This window comes from Lasioglossum baleicum, chromosome 10, assembly GCF_051020765.1.
Source record: "Lasioglossum baleicum chromosome 10, iyLasBale1, whole genome shotgun sequence".
In the NCBI taxonomy this organism is placed as follows: Eukaryota; Metazoa; Arthropoda; class Insecta; order Hymenoptera; family Halictidae; genus Lasioglossum; species Lasioglossum baleicum.
The window spans coordinates 12,639,054-12,660,006 of record NC_134938.1 but is presented as its reverse complement, the minus strand read 5'-3'; the positions used below and the strand labels follow the sequence as shown (position 1 = coordinate 12,660,006).

Sequence of the window (20,953 nt, the reverse complement as noted above, 5' to 3'; positions counted from 1 at the left end):
AAAATAGAAATGATGAATTCTTTAAACCAACATTGGAATTTGCAAAATAATCTCTTCCTTCAGATTCGAGTTGCATTAACAAAAAAAAATGGGAATTTCGAATGGCACAATTTCTTAAAAAGGAACGATTTGTTTTAGCATCGCGGGTCGCCTGTTCAGTTGGGCAACGCAGCTGCGTTCAAAATTATAAGCAACGTGTCGGAATCGCCGAAGAAAAACACGACACAACGGCCATTTGCGAGAAACGAGAGAACGAGGTATGCTGCGAAAGATATACAACCGATAGAGGTCCAACAGAAGGCGTATCAAGGTGGCATCAAAAAACCATGTACGAAACTCCGAGGAAATTGCATGATGTAATAATTGTCCTGTGGGAGTGTCTAGAATAGAACGAATACTACAATAAGAGTGTTGCACACTATGGGAACTATTGTTACAGATTTTACAGTCTACTACTGTTCTTGCCTGGCCGCGGACTCCCACGTGGCTTTCACTTGTGTCCCCGCAAAGTCCAAAACCTCGTGTTCCATTCTGTCGTCGCTACTTCCTCTTCATCTCTGCCAAGGAGACTTCCGTTCTTTCTCGTCGACCATTTTACTTTCATCGTAATCCACCACTACCACTTTTAACATGTCAATCCTTTCTATTTCGTTCACGTACGACTTAAATCACATTCTCCAAGTCACCCCCACCTTTTATGCTATTTATTATTACGAAATATTCCCACATTTGTTTACGTCGTGTGGGCACATATTCCTGTACCAAAAATGGTAAAAATCTTCGACGCACACTTCAGACACTAGAACTAATTGCAATGGAAGTGGTATTGGATATTAGCCAGACGTACACGATGTTAGTACAAATTAAATTTGCTGGTTGATCAGGTAGAATCAACGATAAAGGTAGACGCCATAAAGCGATTAGGTAGCTGAATGTGTGCTACAAGTAGCCAAAATCTTTGATGCAAACTTCAGACACTAGAACTAATTGCAGTGGAAGTGGTATTGGATATTAACCAGACGTACACAATATTCTTACAAATTAAATGTGCTGGTTGATCACGTAGAATGATAAATATTGACACACGTCAATAAGAAAATTGTGTGCCAAAACGAGTGTAGGGCCCAATGTGAACTAACCAAACTAGAACCCAAACTAGAACTAACTGTAGTGGAAGTGGTATTGGATATTAACCAGACATACACAATATTCTTACAAATTAAATTTGCTGGTTGATCACGTAGAATGATAAATATTGACACACGTCAATAAAACAATTGTATGCCGAAACGAGTGCAAGGCCGAATGTGTGCCAAAATGTTTGACGCACACTTCAGACACCAGAACTAATTGCAGTGGAAGTGGTATTAACCAGACGTAGACAATATTTATAAAAATTAGTCAGTGATACATGTACACCATTGTACACGTGTCAATAAAGAAATCACGTGCCAAAACGAGCCTAATGCGGTAGTCGAATGGTCGCGTAGAAACTAGTTCACGAAACCCAGGAGATCTGCATATAGTTTCCATTTCCTTGGACTGGAATACTTTCTTGCCGTCTATTATACCTATAAAGGTTTCCGTAATGAACGTTTAGGGGCCATCACGGTTGAATGTGTGACGGGCAGGAGTGTGGTCGCAGGACCTGGTGGAGAGGGTGGTGGAGTGTTGTCACTCTATATATAACGGCGAGCAGCACCCCACGCGATGTTAAGAACGTTCACCGCATCCGCGGTAACATGGTTTCCAGTTACAAGGTACTTACTCTTTCCAGCTCTCACGACTCGACGAGTTCGCCGACGTGTGCCCCGTGCGATACTGATTCTCTCTAATTAAAAATCCGTGGGCCGCCTCGCCTAACTTCCACTCGCTGAGCGAACCGCGGAGGACTTGTGCCGGAGTTGTGATTACTATAGTGTAACGCTTTGTGACAGTGCTATTGATCGATGGTGAATCTTCTAAAAATCCCCGTAAAATATAGTGCAAAGTGATTCGAAGTGATCCAACTCTTCGTCCTCGCCTTTGTAGACGACATTACCTCCACATAAATTCAAAATCTCCGGTGTCCTTAGTTTCGAATTGATCGTCAATTCAATCTCCTCTATTCTTGCCAAACCCTAAATCTTCTTCTATAAAAGATTAGGTTAAAATTCTTCCCACTTCAGATTTGGGAAGATCCTAAGATTAAACGGATTGTTTATTCAGATGTTTGTATAATTTTCCTGTAGATATTATCGCCGCGGACTCCGAAGATGACGACATGGCTAATGGCAATTTTCTGTCTGGCGACTGCCGGTTGCTCAAACGTCACGGATCAGCAAACATCTGAGACGCATCATGACCAGCAGGTAGCGATCTTGAAAGCGATCAACAAAGTGAATGAAGACGGCTCTTACACGTACGGCTACGAGGCTGGCGATGGATCATTCAAGGTAACGCTCCGCGGCTGCTGCACCGTTTCATGCAAAAGGCATGAAATGGGTGTAGACCGTTACTTAACACGAGCGACTCATATTCTACGTAACCTCCTCTAAATATAGCTCGAACGCTTAGCCAGAACAGTGACAAATAGATCCATTAAACGCACTGGTTCTCATGATTACTCGAACGGCTGTAATTCTCTGTAGAATACTCCGGCAACCTCTTTGTAGGATGCATATTTGGCGATGATCCTACGTTAACCCCTTGCCGTACCATTTTCTTCACAGTTACAGTGATCAACAAAGAAAATTTACATTTTTTGTATGACTATGTTTATTCTAATGCTTGAATATTGATTACAAACGAATCAAATTTGATTTCATCCAAAAAGAAACACATAACGAGCCCGACTCGTTAAAATACGGCAAGGGGTTAAAGATACTAGAATAGTAGGCGCAAGCATGCGAGCTGATTCTGAACGTAAGAAATGATTGTCAGGTCGAGAGTCGCGACGTGCTAGGCAACATCAAGGGTACATTCGGTTTCGTCGACGCTGAGGGCGCAATAAAAACGGTGTCGTACTCCTCCTCTAACGGGACAGGCTTTAAAGCAACCACCGTCTCGCCATTGCAGGAACACGTGTCCGTCGTGCAGAGCATACCGCGCGTCAATCGCACCACAACGACGAAGAAGCCGACCATCGTGTACTCGTCGTCCACGGAGCCGACCACGAAGACATCGGTGGTACAGTCGATACCGCGAAACCGAAAAGCAACGACCACGTCGACCACGACGACGACCACTACCACGACCGCGGCACCGAAATCGATCTTCAATCATTACTTGAAGGTACCTGGTAAGAGCAGGCCACGGTTCGTGATCAACGGCCAGCAAAGACCTCTGGTGATCGAGGAGGAGGGGACAGAGGACGAAGACTCTCAGATCAATCGACCGAGCACCGAGGACAAGACCTCCACCTACAGGAGGATCATCTATGCCAAACGAACGAACGAGCAAAGGCTTCCGCCGATCACGGAGGACTTCGTGGAGAAGGAGGAAGAGGCTAAAGTGACGAGCGGGAACAACTTGAGGAGACAGCTGCACGAAGACACGACGAAGTCGAATCCCATCGTGGAGTCCAGCAGCGACGATCATTCCGACGTCTACGGTGGTTCTCTGTCCACGACGAGGCCTCTGTTCACCACGACCACCCCTCCGAGGGTCCTCCAACGCATCTCGCCTAATCGCATCGAGAGACCGAAGATGTACATCAATAGAGAGAACCTCGGCCCAGCGAGATTCGAGAACGTCAAGTACGACAGTTCCCGAGCGTACGAGGCAGAGGCGAAAGCGACCCGGGACGATGCTCGCGTCCCGGTGCGGGTGCCCGAGAACAGAGACTACATCCGACAGAGCACGGAGCCCGTCTTCGTAAGGCAGCAACCCGATCAGTTCCTGCGGGAACTACCGGGAGGACGGATCCTTCTGCCGACTCAGCCAAACATCGAGGAAGACCCGGCTTACAGGCAGATTCCGATCAACAGAGTACTGCTGCGTCCTCTGCCGAATCAACAGCCAATCTACTCCACCACCACCGACGCGAATATCCATTATCTGACGGAGAATCCCCTGCCGGAGCAGGAGGAGGACCCAAGGGTCCCGGTGACGCCGGGGTACATTCGACCCAGACCGTTCCCAAGGCCTGTGATCTATCCGGAACCCGAGCAAAGACCCAGGCCAGTTCTGAGACCAGTTCCCCAGCCGGTGACTCCAGCGATGGACGACAGAGAGTACCCATCGACCCCAGAGTACCCGTACAGAGGCAGCACCATTGCTCTGCCCCCCGAACCGCCGAATCCAATTGCTCCTCCTCTCAGTCGTCGCGATTTCCAGATGCTGTTGAGAAGATTGCTCGTCAGCCAATACGGCGTGCAGGCTCTGTCCTATCCGAAGACTTACCTAGAAGATGCTCTGTACGACCAGCAACCGTATCCCTCCTATCAGCCAGGCTATCAAGCACCCGCTCCCAGACCAGACATCGGCTACGACCAGCAGTTAGCTGTTCAGTATGGCGACAGGGTACCCGTCCGACGTCCCGTTTATGCCAGAGCGCTGACTCCCGTCTACCAACCGCAACAGTACGAGGAGTACAACGACGGCAGGTACGCGAAAAGAGTTTACAGGCAGAAGTTCTACACCCAAGAGGTCGCCGACGACGGGGACGAGATCCTGCCGGCTCCTATCAGAGAGGCTCTCCTGCTGAGGATGCTGCAACTCGCCATCAACTCCGAGCGCACTCCCATGATGACCACCCCGATCATGGCCGCCACCACCACGCCCGCCTCCAGATACAGGAAGACTGGACCCATCAGGAGCGTACAGATCATCACCGGCGACGACGAGGACAAGGACGACATGAAAAAGAAGATGTAACGGTCAGGCTCTTTGCTGATGAATTTGTTACTATTTTATCGCGAGAGTTCGTTCACGAAGATCGGTACTCGGTGAAGTAACTGGAGACTATTTATATTTATACTTCGGCTTCGTAGATAAGACAGGCACAATAAAAGTATAGTACAAGATATCTAGCGGTAAAATTACAATGCGAATTACGCGGTGTCTGTAGAGCTATTGTTCCGTAATGAGAGGACGTTAGTTGAACCGCTCCGTATAGTGAAAGTAGGTATTATGCAGAGCGTTGTGTGGCACGCGTGTCAACATTGTTCAATCACGAGAGAAGGCATTCCACGTTCCGTAGGATTTGACCGAATAACATCGAAACGTATTATTTATTGTAGCTTGTTTTGCACCGGGTGACTCGCGAGATGTCAAACACCAAGGTCATTTGAAGGTCATAGCATATAACATCGTCGAGCTCGTCTTGACATCAGGTAGAACACTATGAAGTTAATATTTTCAATACTTTATGTCGTCGTATTTGCCTTTTTTAACGGTAGAGATTTTTACTACTGTGTGTACCATTTTCTTCTATCTTCAAGTCTAACCGAGCTATTTGGGTGTTCTGTTTCTCGCGGATCACCCGGTGTATGCATTCTCGATCCGCTGAATTATTTATTTGTACTCTGCACTATTTTCTCCCGTCTCGAAAAGGAACGATCGGTGTAGACGAGTCAGACACACGGCTGGTGGACGATAGTACAAACTAGAGACCGTCTTGTATATCCATTCAGTGGGAAATATCACACGGAATATCGTGGGAAGAGGGGAGATATAAGGTTGATACACAATCGCAGCGACACAGTTTTCACGAAATCCGCTGGAATCGTCGGCGAAACGAATCGCCTTCTCGGAAAAGGGAAATGTCCTACGTATGTATCCGTGGAACGATTTTCCGCACGACAACTTTCAAGTATCTCGCAACGCTCGGTTTTTGCTGTCGAAGACAGATCGTCGCTGCCTTCAAGTCGTTCCGACGCGAGAGCAATTATACCTAGACGTATATGTATATGGTCAGGCAAGTGCGTTGATCTTGCATACACATAGCTGCGTCACACCGTGTCACGTTTCGTTACGGTCGACAAGGAATGCTCGTTTAGGCCGATTTTCGAGGGCCCCGGTGCCCCACCAATACGTTTTCGTCAGACCATTCGATAGGGCTACCAAAGACAGTTTCAAGTCGGTTTAATGAATTATTTCTACTGTTCTGCCCGACAAAAAATTACGAAAAAATGCATGAACGTTCTACCTAATGGCGCGCACGATAGTGAATTATTTTACAATTTTTGATCGCAAAATCGATTTTTAAAAAATCCGGAAGCACAAAATTGCCGATTTTATACTGCACTTTTCAGAGCATTGACATTTTCGCGTACGTTTAGACGTGCTCGGTAAATCCGAAATGTCGAACGGAAGGATGTCGTCGTTCTACATGTCGATATGCGGCGGGAGTCCCCGAAAAATCGGCGGAAACGAGCACTCCTAGTCGGCCACTGGCGCAGACTTTCCAAAGATGACCCGGTAGAGTTACCACTAGAGCACTGAGCAAAAGTACTTTAGCTTTAGCGTCGAGGTGGCGTGGTGCATTCACTGTTATCGCCGATAATTTTCGTTCGACCGATCCATTGACAGCCAGCAATGTCGTTGAAGGGTCCTCCTATCTTTGAAATCGAAAAACGATAGCATTGAATGTATCCAGCCAAGTCACAGCGTCGTCCTTTGGGCTTTGATTCATTGTAAATATAACCTCATGCGAACAAAACTAGTGTAACGTATATGTATCGAAAATAAAACGAGACAGATGGTAGACAACCGTGATGTGAGAATTCATTTCGCAAGCCTCTGAGAGCCAGCCGCGCCGAGAAAGAATAATAACGTATCCACCGCGAGTAATTAGCATCGCGGGTTGCGACACTTCGCAGTCGGATATTACGGACTTGTTAGGTGTCTCGTGTTTGTTAGCTGCTGCGAGCCTAAACTTCGAGGGTGTAGAATGTGTAGGTTATGGGATTTCCCGCGTGATTTCCACGTATTCAGTACCCAGCCGCCTCTTGCCAAATCTTCTCCGGATAGAGGCTCTGTCTACTTGAGAAAGTTCGGCTAGAGCGAAGAAGAATCGTCGACGTTCAACTAGGGTTTCCAACCGTCCTGGCTCGTAACAATACAATATTTCAGTAATCATAACAATATAATCATTATTATTACTATGTACATAAGAGGACCACCAGGCTTGCATGATTAATATTTCAGAAACATTAAAAAACTGGATTGTTTTTTAAGGAGTTCGCGTTAAGAGAGTAGCCGAGGGCGTAGCGAGAAATACGTAATAGTAATCTGTAGGTTGCTGGTTCGAGACCCGCTTTCGACATTTTCTTTTTCTTGAAATTGATACCTACCTGAATTTTAATACACCTAAAATCTGTTATTTTTATTTTTTAAGTAGAAAGTATATATGTTTTTTATTTGTGGGAAATGGGGAAATAGAATAAATCGAACATAAAAATAATACGAAATGTTACTTTGATAGCACATGCTCTTTATTAATTACATAACGCTGTGATACTTGAGAAACATATACATATATGTTTTCCGATAGAAGTCCTCAAAAAAGCGTGCACTTGTACGAGCGCTGCGTTTATAGTGTGAGCTAGATGCCGCCAAAATTATTGTTTTCCATATTTTTACAGGGTGATAAATATCACCCTGGCTCGTGTCACACGCACATACTAGCATGTAATTAATAAAGAGCATGTGCAATAATACAGTAAGTTCTATTATAAAGTAACATTTCGTATTATTGTTATGTTCGATTCATTTTATTTCCCCATTTCCCACAAATAAAAAACATGTATTTTCTACTTAAAAAATAAAAATAACTTTTAAATAATAGATTTTAGGTTTATTAAAATTGGGGTAGATATCAATTTCAAGAAAAAAGAATGTCGATAGCGGGATTCGAACCAATAACCTATTGAGTACCTTCACGCTGTGCCCTCGGCCACTTATCTTCTTGAGCGATTTTCAAATGCAATTTTCTCGAAAAATCTTGAGAAGTACGCGCTATAGCTTTGCAAAATTACATATTGAGAGGACATCTTCAAATACTGCAAGTTTCAGGAAAATCCGTGACTCGTTGACCGCGTCCACTCCTTATAAGAAGTCCTTATAAGAAAAAGTTGGCAACCCTGCGCCCAACAGTTCAATCTCAAAGGTAAATGGCAGCGAAAAAATAAAAAGCAATTCCCGATAAACGGTGTGGCTGGTAATTATTCAGCGTGCTCGACTCTTTCGGATAAAGATCATTTCCTCTGTTCGAAAGTAAAAGTCGCACCGGATGAAACAATATTATCGCGGGACAAGCGACCTTTTAATTTTTCGCCGAGAGCCGGACGTACACGTGAACGGTTGTCATTAGCCGACAGAAAAGTGTTTGCCAACTGGACTTGTTGTGTGTACGCAATCCGCGACTTCCGGTGAGCCGGGCCAATGGCGTGCGTTCTGCCGATGCGATACGGGAGTCGCTCGTCTAATTAGAACAGTCGTTATTTTCGACGACTTTCCTTCGCTGACGAGGAAAGTAAAGACAGGGAGTTCATTGTCTCGCAGAATATACAAGTCGCACAGTCCTAGAGGCATATGAGAAAGCAGATTCGCGGTCTTGATAACGATCCCGAGTTCAGGTAATGATCATACAAATGCAGGAAAGAATTATTTCGCTTTACACTTTGTAAACACTCTAGCAACACCGCATTCAGACAGAACATCATATCTAAATTGCTTCAAATTTGAGACAGCGTTGCCAAATTTACCATGTGCCTCCGTTCGAAATAAAGAGGAACGATTTGTATCAATAAGTTACCTTTACGTTTATTCCTATTCCTCTAACTGTTAACAAATATTTATAACCTATGAAAAACAATCTATCCACACAATTGAAAAAGAAAAACGTGGACGCCGAACCTCCCGATTAATTACTATGGGCGATTATCAGCCCAGCAGTATCCTCTCCCGATGAACCGCTCCGACTATAAAGGAGTACGAGTGTTAATTGGACGCCAACGAGATTTTCGAGTGGACCGACGCGGAACGAGGTACGTTCGTCACACTCTCGACGTCGTCCTCTATCGTGTAGGGACTGAAAGGCTCCGTCTGCACACCCACGTCCTCGTAATCGAGTTCCGAGGATTCCTGTTCGTAAATCGCGTCGTGACTTCGTGGTCGAGCGACCGAAGGGATCCATGGCTGCGGGGTGCCTTTGCCAAGAGCCAGGAAGACCGCCGCGGTCGTCAGCAAAACGACCGAAGCCACGCCGAAAACCAATCGCCACGAGCCTGCGATCTGCAATGAAAATTCGTCAGACCCTGTATTACACCACACGTCGCGGGTTCCTTGATTATTAGACAGCGGATCCTTATGCGAAATAAAAAAATGTCTACCTGATTCTCAACCAACTGGAGTGACAATTGATTTTCTCTCGTAGTATGATCAACGAGTTGAAAATAATACGACAGTGTTTTTAGATTCGTCTAATGTTTTGAATTACACCTACTCATTTTTGTTATGAATGCATAGAATCTAGTCTACCGATTATTGCCAGCTTGCGTTCATCGCGTGGGAGCAAAGTGTGTCAAGTGTGACACCGGGGAGCGACGATTAACTTACAGAACCGTGAATTGCCTGAGTAACAAAGTAATTCGCTGCCAGCAATCCGGCTGCCCCTAGAGTAGAGCACAATGCGCACGCGGCGGCTGCACAGGCCGGAGACTCAACAGGCGCAAGATCCGCGATCGCAGCTAGCGCGCCGGCAGGCGCAGTGCCAGAGACGAGGAGCGCCGCTATTCCCAGCCACGCTGCCCCCAACGCTTGGCAACCAGCGTAACCGGCCACGAACAGCAGAGCCGCCGGGATGAAGTGAGCTACCGATCGATTAGCAGACGTTAACGAATGCTATACGTTTGTTCTTCGGAATACACACCTGTATAGACGACTAACTTCCTCGCTGTGGTCGTAGAGACGATCTTCGACTCGCGAACGTGGTCCACGAGCAGACCGCATGTCAACGCAGCCATGAAGTGGCCGATATGAGGTAGCGTTGTCAACACGGAGTCCTGAAAGTATGAAAGATATCGAAACCTTTCGTGCTGTGACTCGTAAAGGGTTTGTAAGCCTACGTTAGCTGTAGAAAATCCGTAGATGAGTTTCAGGTACTTCGTCATCCCAAGAGCAAGGGTTGCGTCGCCCCATTGGTTACCCATCGTGGCCACTGCGGACGCCCATACAGGCACCGACCGCAGCAATTTCCCCCATGGAATAACCGCAGCCTGTTTCATCATGAATGTTCCAGACAAATTCGAGGACCAGTTCCGAGATTGATCTGTACTTACGTTCGTGTCGTGCTGGTAGGACTTCGGCGTGTCTTTAACGAGCCGGCCGAAGGCGAAGTACCAACATAGCGCGATGATGACAAGGCCGTAGCAGAGGGAATCTCTGCCGAAACTTCGGACCACTGCTGTTCCCAGCCACCCAGTTAGGCAGTATCCGACACTGACAGCTACCAAGACAATCGTTGATTTAAACACCATCGAAAACTGGCTGAAGTCTGTAAGCTACTTTCGAGACATACCAGCGTAACAGCTGAAATACCAGCTCCTGTGAGTGCTCTTAAACCAGGTCATGGCGAGCATGTGAGCCGCGGGCATGGTAGCACCCTGGAAAATCAAATTCGATTTCAATGTGGGGAAGGAATTGAGATAAGCACGAGTCGTTCTTACGGTACACAATCCCTGAAACAGACGAAGTGCCACATGGGACGGACCCCTCCACGCGGCTGGCACCAGCAGCGAGGCTAAACAAGCGCTGAGGACTGCGCGAGAGAACACCATGGATGGTCCTGACCTGCCCCATACCAAGCATCCCCCTAGAATTGGTCCGGCCACTTGACCCCACAGAAATGCCTCCCTCATTATAGACTCCGTGCGTTCTTCCGGTGGTAGCTGTAAGCGCCGTCATCACAATTACGTTGTTAATCAGACTGCAACTGTGTTTCAAAGTTCAGTCTCGAAGGACCACCTTCCCAACTCGGGAGGAAACAAAAGACGAGTACCATTCGACAGTATATTTTCAACTATACATATACAAGATTCCTAGCGACCGAGATGGTGCTAGGTCTAACTTGTGCTCAGAGTCACTTCTAATTGCTATTTAGGTGCAGTCTAACTGGAGGACCGTGGCGTAGCAACCTCAACACCTCGGTCTCTCTACCTCTTCATGATCTCATTGCCTACTTTTGGAGATTTGGGAGTGTGCGGAACTAAAACTAAGGTATAATATTTGGCTGAATGGGAACTTTGACTTTTCCCAGGCACCTGGAAAACATACGCGGTGTAGCTCTATGCGCCCAGGCGTTTTACAAAATGTTCAAACTATAAAGAGTCACGTACAGGGCCGACTGCACAATAGCGATGTCCCTGCCATAAACGTCGCCCAACGCGAGCCTCTACACTCTACATACGTTGATACAGGACCAGATTGAATTGCTATTACCTCCAAGAGTATCACTTCAAAGTCCTCCGTCCGATTTCGACGGCTGACATTGACCAGCATGTCGCAGTGCCACGACGTGTCGATGATGGCATGATTGTCCTTCTGATTGGCGAGCAACGCTACCGAAGAGCTCACCTCCACTGCACCGCACAGCGCGAATCCCACTGCAACCAGCGCAGCAACAATGTGTCGCGCTCGCACAGCGGCTGCGGAGTAAATAAAACTATATTTTTTTAACTTTATACGCGACTGGAATTCCGAGAAATTCGCCTCCTCGAAACAGGTGAACTGGTAGCGACATCCGATGTCTGTTGTCGTACGCACATAGAACATCGTTCTGATAAGCTGCTCAAACAATAGGACAAGATTCTATGTTTAATTTCGAGCTGTGAAACCGTTCGTAAAATAAATATATAAATAAAATGTTTGCGATCTCAACCCGTGAACTAACAAATCGCTCTCGGTCACGTAATAATTTGTTTCGTCGAAGGGAACATTAACATACCTTGCAGAATATTATAACACCCAAGCACAATTAATTTTATGAAGAATACGATATTTATCGATACAACGAACCTCGAACTTCTTTAGCAGCTTGCTTGATCTGTTCACTGCTAAGCTTCACTATCTGTACGCTGCCTCTTTTAACGAAGTCTGCCATTTCACGAAACACGAAAGAAGCAAACCCAACGAATGCATGTCTCTCTTATCAGTGTTCTCGCTCGATTCTATGCCTATTATCTCTTTCGTAGCCCGTTCAACACGGGCGACCTCGACTTTGGTTCTCGCAGACGTTACACAAATAATGATACTTGAAACAACGACTAGACGATAAGATTTTTCATCCATTTTCACCGTCGCCGCGATGCAAATGCTTTCGCGCTCGCTTCGCAATGGAAGACAATTTTCAGCGATTTTTTCCCCTAGCTCTACGACGAACCGCAACAGATTGTTAAACATTGGCACAGATCTCAAAGCCTATTTTGAATTTCGAGAAAATAATCGCTCACCTTTCATTTCACGCGCCGCATGTCTCAACTGGACACTGCCACGTTTAAGACGAACGAGCGCTGCCATTGCGATCAAGCCTGGCCATAAGCGATACGACGTTCCGCTGCATCGAACCAATACGCCGCACACATTTTTCGGTGAGTTTCGCCGGTTGTTCACTGGCACCTCTGCACCACAGTACGCGGACTAATCTGACCGCGGTGAGCTGCGCGAACCATACTGGTCATCTGCCGCTACGAGTGAATGGACATCTCTTAACGAGACTTGATACAATAAGTACCTATGCCGGGTCAGCCTTGAAGCACCGTTTCAGGTCTGCCCGCGATATTTTGTCTCTTGTTCTACAAAACGATATCGTGGATTTCACCAGCGATAAGAACTCTGATTTCCTTGATAACTTCGCGCGCGTTGCCGTGTGCTCCCGACAAAATATACAATTTACTCCGTGGCGTTCAATCACTGCGTCAGAATTAATTGCGTCGCCTCCTGCACGTATTTCTGGAAATGTTTTTCGTTGTTCTATGCGACATCGAACGATAAATATATGTATTAGCATCTAATGCGGTGCAAGCCATGGTGTTGGGCGTGACTTACGATGGCGGAAATCACTGTAGTTTACCTGAACGTAGCGACGTGTGCCTTTAGCCATATAATGGTGTGTGAGCGCTAAATGTAGGAAACGTACCACTGCGTTTCACCAGCATGTATATTTTTTGGGCTAACCCCCCACAACGTGGTGGTTCGATCGCGTTAGTAGACATACACGACGTGTATGTAAAGCGTATCGAACGCCTCGTCGGCCCGCAAGGTAAAAGACGAGGTATCTTTACGTTTAGTGCAGTAGCTTTGTCGATGAATTTAGTGTTCGAAGCGCCCTGTAAAACTGGTTTCTGCAATGTCCGAATTTGTAATTAGTGTTCGAGGTCGCGAAGTATAATCCCTTTCTTGCGTGTACTGCCAGAATTCGAAGAATCGAATCGGTTTAATGTAGACGTTTTCCAATATTGAAATGGTAGAAGATCCCGCCTTCTAGAGTTGCGATAAATGAATTGCCGCACTGCACCCTGACAAGACTGCTGTTTAGGGGTTCGGACGGGTAGGCTAGCAATTAAGCTCTTCTTGCTATTCATTTGTAAAGTGGCCGAAAGTGCAGCACTGTCAAATGTATATCAGGAAGAGTGCAAAAATTTATACGTCCTTTTTTTTGTTTTTTGTAATTGTGTATTTTTATATTTTTCCGTCGGGTGGGGCGACAACGATATATTGGGTTGTAAGGGAAGTTCGTAGCTTTTTTAAATTAAAATTGAAAGCTGAAGTTCAGATATGTATTCGTAGATTTATTCAATAACATATTTTCCATTGTGTTTTATTTTTTTTTTTGCCATTTTCGAGAAAACTTCTCGTATTATTGAATGAACATATGAATAAATATCTTAATTTTGTCTTCGATTCTTAATTTGATAACGCTACGAGCTTTCCAACCCAATACTAAGTGGGTGGGTAGGTCTCGCTCGCAGCAACCTCCACGTGGTGAGACCTGGGCAATCGGTGTTATTCTCGATTTATAATATTTTGTTTCTTAGAAATAACACTAATTGCTCTATAAAATATTAAAAATCGAAAATCACATCGAGCTAATGCTGCAGAAATAAAACTATTTTTCGGCATTATTTCGAAGTTTTTCTTTTAGACCTTATGGTTCTATTTCGTAGTTAAAAGATTTTATCGAGTCAATATTGTTCGAGCTGACAATGGGATTCTATTGTTTCTCCCATGTGATTTTGTGCTCCTTTCAAATTAAAGTGCCCCTACGATAAAGTACCACCTTTAATTCGAGTCGTCAAACGTTTAAACAATCCTACGGGAAAACATTCTAAGATCCAGAAATTCCTCGCATACGTTGCGGATTGCGCTTTTCGATTTTTCAACTCGATCTAATATTTCTTTCCAAGACAAAGTGCCTGTATGAGGTGTATACATAATTGTCCGTGCCTTTGACGGGTGCTTAAAATTGACAATGCTTTAAAATCCGGCTTCCTCGGACCACCGAGGAGAGACGTCCAGCCTTATGGGAGTTCGTGTCGCACGAATATTTCGGTATTTCTTACGCCCTCTAGGATATATTCTGGCTCCATCCAGAGAAACAGAAGGCCACCGTCGGTGCCATAGATAGCTAGTGCCATCCGATGGTAAGCGCGCGTCTTTCCCGACAGTCGAAAAGTCGCGCGCGTCGGTAAGTAGTAACAGATGGACAGGGCCCCCTGCGGGCCCCGGGATGTTTTAGCAGGCCCCAGAAGGTTGCGCGTCAGGTGGTTCTGTCCCTCCTGTTGCCCCCCACCCCCAGCAGGCAGCGAGAAACATCGTAGCATACCACCTGCAAGGCGATTGGTCAGTTCGGAGACAGGTCAAACGGCAACACATCGGTTAGCGTCTCTGTCACATTTATCTCGCGTTCGGTTGTTGGCTCGAACTTGTCGTCGGTGGTGTTTCGAGCATATCTGATCGTTTATTCGGGCCACGTGAGACGCGATCGTTCGGTTTCGCGAGTGAAAAGTGCCGTGGCTGGTCCGCCCTCCGGAGGAACGCGAGATTCCAGCGGGTTCGAACCGCGAGCTTTTCAAACGGTGTACACATTATGCGCCGTGGTGACGCGAGTGTAGCCGAGTGTTTTGACATCAGCGTGGTGCGGTGATTTCTGTGAAACGTCCCGTTCGATGAATGAACGAGACATCTTGACACCCTGTAAACAACGCGGAAGGATACATCGCCGAGGTAAGTGGCTTCGTTTCCCTCTGACGGCACGCCAATTTTAGGTTAGGTTAGGTCCTATCCTCAACATTCCCTTGCGGTCGGTCCCCAGGCCTGTGCGGGCTTTTCGATCGTGAACCATACCGAGCTCACGAGGACCACCGACTAACCAAAACGGTCCTTTTTAGTTCTAAACGATATATGCTGGCGCACGTATCTCTCTGTCTTCGGCTCTTGTCCCTCCTTCCAGGAATGCGAACCCGGGGGTCCTACAGCATTTCCACTGTGAACCCCACTGCAACAGGTAGCGATGGGATACGGCTGCTCTACGCATTCTTACACCGTTCTTTCCCGCTTCATTTCCTTTCGCAGATCTATTCCCAAAATTCGAACCGAGATTCCATATCGCAGGATCTTCCAATATTTTATTTCGTGGCTGCTCCGAAATCCTCTCCTCCATTTTTAAAAAGTCGTGGATTTTAGTACTGTAATTATGTTATTTTAAGACTTCTACATATTTCAATAAATATCTACTTATATCTCAGAGTTGTGCGAAAATTTAATCAACGATTGTCGAATTAATTTCTACTTCAATCGTTAATCGCAATTAACAACTAAACTCCTACTTTAGTCGTCAATGGCGGTTAACGATTACATTCTTTTCAATTGTAATCGTCAAACGGATAATTGATTAATGACCAACTGCTGAAATTTCGAAATGAAATACGGAATCAAAACTGTATGCTTACTGAAAAAAATGTAAACAGAGTTTTTGTTGAGATATATGTATTTCTGTCAATTCTCCATCTCCGGTCTCTGTCTCTCTTTCCCTCTTTATTAGAATTAGAATTTATGGACAGACCGTGTGGCGATTAACAATTGATTAAATCAGTCTCCGATTTCTCGATGATTTCTTTATTTAATCAATGATTGACGATTAACTTCATCGATCGATTGAATCAATCGTCCTTTTTTCGATGATTACCTTTTTTAATCGTACACATTAATCATGGTTAAAATTTTAATTGATTTTAACTCTCTCTCTGATCTCGATAATTTCCATTTTAGAAATATCTATGTATACTTCACAATAATTACTATTTCAAAAATAGATACCTATAATTCAATAGTGTCTTTATACTGAATATTATACAATAAATTATAACAACATGTTATACAATATATTATACAATAATAGTTTATATTTTTTTATGCAATTCTCTGGAACTGTCCGCTATCGGTGAAAAATCGTCGACCGAGAATCCTTGAAAATCCAAATGACGAATGTTTAGGCGTGGAACGTGCTTGGCAAATTTCGCGAGGTACCGTTGCACTCGATTTTCGATACGTAATTTGACCCGCATCGCACGTTCAGTGTTTTATGTAACGTGGACAGATTTTGTAATTGAATACTCGACGCGCGAAAAATGCTGCCTACCTCGGGAATCGTGCCCGATCGAATGCAGAAGAATTTTCTGTTGTCCTCCACGGATCATCTAACAATTCAGCGGATATATATATATATATTGTATATATATTTTTTCTCAAATCAAATGTCTCAGACATCAGTCATAGAATGAATAACCCCTATCTTCAACTTTTTTAAATTATTGTTTTCGTATCAATTTCTGAGATTTTCAACACGTTCATGGATCCTGAGCAGACTTCGCGTGCTTCGAATTCGACACATCAGAAAATCTGGCTAAGGTGCAGATTCGAACCGGGGCAAGACCCAAATGTTTACGAAAGTGTGCAGCTGATCCGATTTAGTATGCACACGGATCTGTTGCGTGCGACTGCTGTAACCTCGCAGTGGCAGATCTAGGGGCGGAGGGATGGGTGCTATGAGCCAGGAAGGCAAAATACAGGGGCGGCAAATTTTAGGAGAAATATCAATGGCGCAATTCGCAACAATAGAAACGAATGAATAAAAATGTTAAACAATTTAGAAAAATAAAAATAACATGTTTGAATAACGTTGTATGAAGTGACAAGCATTGTGCAAGAAATTAAAGTATACTAAGGAACTGAATAAAGGGAAGGGGTTGGTTCCTTTAGGGGAGGGGGTAGCGATATAAATCCGCCAGTGGCAGCTCGTACGAATAATTGACAGAACAACCGAAAAATAGGTGCACATTCCCGGTGGTTCAAGGTTTATGTTCTCCCATCATGTGAAAGCAATAGAAAGGTCATGCTAGTCCTGTTTTCACTCTGATTGCTCTCTGCGTTCAACCAGCTAGGCTTACTGCACACGAAGTTGCCGCGTTTTTTGTCATCCGTGGTATGTATCGCGTTGCAGACGAAACAAGTTTACCCTTTATCACTGGTTTCCACTTTATTTTTATTATTGTATCTAACTGTACAACAGCCGTGTACACCTGCGCGCAACGAAGACTAATAATAATATTAAATGTATAAGATGGGATCTTGAAATCGATAAAATAATTAAAGAACTGGTTCGGTAAATATGCGCGACGGGTTGGCGGCTAGGCTTTCCGGGGGCCAGTTCGCATGTAGGACGGAAATTATTGTTCCCGATTCGTTTTCGGTTTGAAGCTTACGTAAACGATGACGTAACACCGGCGGCGTTGCGGTACCTCAAAATCGTAGCGAATAATTGAGCAGTTTATTTTGAAAGCGGCCTAAGTCCATTTATGTTTAAATTGAGTTATTTAAGAGTTTGCGCGTTTCAATGAAATTAAAAATATACGCATTAAAATAATAGCAATTATTAAGTGCATACATAATATGTGTCTTCTTACCATGAATGGACTTAAACCACTTTAAAAATTAACAACCAGATGTGTCATAAAATTTGAAACAGCCCAAGTCCATTCGATATAATTTAAAATGCTTCAAATTGAAAAAACAATAATCAATTTATTTTATAGTTCATTACAAAACTTGAAAAACACCATTTATGCAATTCAGGAAATCTTCTAACTATATAAATTACATAACAATTTACTCCTCATTTACATTTTGTGTATGCGGGAGGGATTTGAAGAAGTCATGGTGCTCCGGTGTATATCGTAGTAAGTCCATCATATCCTTGTATTTCGCTGTTGTAATTTGTCTTATATTTTTATAGAGTGGTGTCAATACAATATTTTCGAATTTTCTTGGTCTACCCCGACGTGGTAATAAATTCACTATTTTAAACTCTGCATTATAGTATATGGTTCATTCCTCAAAAAACGCATCCAGCATAGTTTTAACCAATTTATTGTTTTTCCATTAGAATTCTTTACCCTTTTTAAAAATTGTTTAATTTAAACAACTTTAACTCTTGTTTCATTTCATTTAAAATAAAGTTATTACCTTTCCGGCACTTCTTGATAACATTACAATAATCTTTTGGGGGACAAACAATAAATTATTCTTCTTTAATGACATTTCTATGACGCCAAAATCTCTGTAAGTTTAACCTCAAACAACTGACAAACGGACTTGGGCCACTTTAAAAATAAAAATTTGTACCATTCTATTAACCAGTAGGGCAAAATATTTATTTCAATAAAAATTTCGAACAAAGTGGATTTTTTCCAAGTACGTTTTAAACCCACTGTATTCGAAAGTTTTATTCAAGTACAATTTTTGCCCAACCAGCTAATTTTCTTATTACAAAATATTTGTAATTTTAAATATATTAGTTACAATTTGCTTCAGAATGAAAATATAACGTAGAAATGTAAATATTAAAATTGCTAACTTGATTTTTCTCGAAAATGGACTTAGGCCAGTTTCAAAACAAACGGCTCAATTAGTTAGCCAGTTTGAGGGCCACTGTCGCAGACGATTCTACCGCTAATTCAGTTCCTAATAGTAACAAGATAAGATTTTACCGTGCGTTTCTCATCGTTTAGACACAATAAAATCACTCCATCGTACGAACAAAGCTGCTCGAGGATCGCGGAGCTCACGCGATCCGGCAAGAAAGTAAGAAAACCGCGGACAAAAGAATGGCGGCAAGAAAGCGAGAACATTTTCTCCAACGACAACCTGACTAATTACCTCGTTCCTCGTTTCATGGACCATTTGCGTGTTTCCCATAATTATCATAAACGCGGCGAGTCGCTTTCCACGCGCCATCAGCCTTGAAATCGAAGGGGGGAATATATCGTAAGTTACTTTCTTCGTTTCAATTCCGAAACTGTCAAATTGAGAAAGTCAGTCTAAGAAGATGCATGTTCGATGGACGAACGAAAGTTGCGTGTTCGATGCTTTTAACTATCTACGTGTGTGTTCGTGTGTACGCTAATAGCCGCCGCGTTGTTATTAAATCCCCCTGCGTTAATGGTGCATTTCGTCTCTCCGTTTACTTTTTATTAATTATCACTGCACTTTTTGTTTGTCAACATATTTTTTATTACGCTAAATATGTCAATAATTATGTAGGTACTGGTAGTCCTCCTATAACACGGTTTCGTTCGAACACGATAAGAAAATTGCGAGAACCTTTGTACAATACTGTACTTCTACAGCACTGAATAACATGATTTTTACCACGCTTAAAGTTGTACCACGTTGTTGTATGCGTCAAATTTTGTAATCGAATTTTAAACCACTACCCGATGAGCTAGAGACTTGACACTTTAAACATAGCTCACGACTGGATGACAATGCAATATTAAAAAACAAATTTTTAAAAAACTGTACGTTCAGGAGAAAAAAAAATGTTAATATTAACCGTCACTTAATCACGTCACGTTAATTACAAATAATTAATCACAAATAGTTTTTTTTAGCCATTAGTGACTGTGAATAAAAGCGAGGGGCGCCCACGAAGATTACGTTAATATATAATAGTTTAGCGCTCCACACTTTTATTTATAGTCACTAATGTCTAAAAAGATTATTTTTTCTTTTTTAGTGCATTTTAATATAAGCGTGGTTTCTAAGAAGTTTTTTTTTATATTTATATTTTTTTATTTAAAGAGGATAGAAGGGGCGAAAAAATCTAAATGAAGAAGAAGGTTCAGGAAGTGAAGGTGACATCGTTCAACTGAAAAAACGTTCTCGTTTGATTATACCGATTAGTGATGAGAAAGAAATTTATTGAATTAAGGTTATACATTAAATGAAAATAATATTTCTTGTTTTTTTTTCGTTTTGTGTTATACGTACATTTATATTTTCAATAAAAATTAGGTTGCTCATATGGAATAAAAAAAAAAGGTTTTAGTAGGTTTCCGGAACGTAACCCCCGTTTTTGTGTATTTTCTAGGATCCTATCTACCGTGTTATAGGAGGGTTATCTGTATATAGGTTCTTTGTTTGAAAAATTGGTGAAGCATTTATTGCCCCGCCTAACGTAATTATGTAACGCATTACGAAATAACATTGTCCTCTCGCGTCACGATAACGATCGTGTCGTACAGGTTTTACGATTGTGTACGGTAGCCTAATCGATGGACCGATTTCCGTGATTGCGTGCATCCTCCTCGTAACGCGTGCGATTATTCAGCAAAAGAGAAGCAGAAAAAGATCGATCCAAATCGAAGCATGCGGGAAGCGGCCGCGAGAAATCGCAGTCTATCGTAACGAGGCCATTGCCGGCGTATTTTCTCGGTTATCTAGGAAACGGTTTTGTCCGTTCACGGCGAGTTTTTTTATCCCTGTTTTCCCGCGTCGTGCGCGCTACATAATAAACCCGACGAGACAACCGACATCGGGCCGCGATCCTCTTCCACTCGGTGAAAACGGTCGGTGTTCGTGCCGTCGATGACTCGAGACATCTTGTAATTAGGGTACAGGATCTTGACCCGAA

General features: G+C 43.6%; 3 protein-coding genes across 6 annotated transcripts in view; 2 read left to right on the top strand and 1 right to left on the bottom strand.

The window, feature by feature from the left end:
- The first annotated feature begins 1,612 nt into the window (after window positions 1-1,612).
- LOC143212629 (uncharacterized) lies at window positions 1,613-7,624 on the top strand. Of its 3 annotated transcripts, none has more exons than XM_076431591.1 (3): window positions 1,613-1,760; window positions 2,232-2,435; window positions 2,923-7,624. In XM_076431591.1, exons 1-3 carry the CDS (start codon window positions 1,617-1,619, stop codon window positions 4,855-4,857), a joined length of 2,283 nt encoding a protein of 760 aa, XP_076287706.1. In that variant the 5' UTR covers window positions 1,613-1,616; the 3' UTR covers window positions 4,858-7,624. The 3 variants fall into 3 exon arrangements, with proteins under 3 accessions (XP_076287706.1, XP_076287708.1, XP_076287709.1); XM_076431593.1 differs by having other exon boundaries at window positions 3,058-7,622; XM_076431594.1 differs by lacking the exon at window positions 1,613-1,760 and adding an exon at window positions 1,770-1,952.
- A 357-nt stretch (window positions 7,625-7,981) lies between these two features.
- LOC143212630 (sialin) lies at window positions 7,982-12,678 on the bottom strand. Of its 2 annotated transcripts, XM_076431596.1 has the most exons (9): window positions 12,435-12,677; window positions 11,425-11,630; window positions 10,653-10,874; window positions 10,505-10,589; window positions 10,266-10,432; window positions 10,053-10,202; window positions 9,857-9,989; window positions 9,544-9,797; window positions 7,982-9,219 (listed from the first exon to the last, which is right to left on the bottom strand). In XM_076431596.1, exons 1-9 carry the CDS (start codon window positions 12,499-12,501, stop codon window positions 8,926-8,928), a joined length of 1,578 nt encoding a protein of 525 aa, XP_076287711.1. In that variant the 5' UTR covers window positions 12,502-12,677; the 3' UTR covers window positions 7,982-8,925. The 2 variants fall into 2 exon arrangements, with proteins under 2 accessions (XP_076287711.1, XP_076287710.1); XM_076431595.1 differs by having other exon boundaries at window positions 10,053-10,432; window positions 12,435-12,678.
- Window positions 12,679-14,814: 2,136 nt separating this feature from the next.
- Window positions 14,815-20,953, top strand: part of LOC143213025 (uncharacterized) — a 126,786-nt gene continuing 120,647 nt past the window's right edge. The window contains exon 1 of the mRNA XM_076432463.1: window positions 14,815-15,207. The gene's annotated coding sequence lies outside the window, so the exon portion shown is untranslated. The remainder of the gene's footprint in view (window positions 15,208-20,953) is intronic.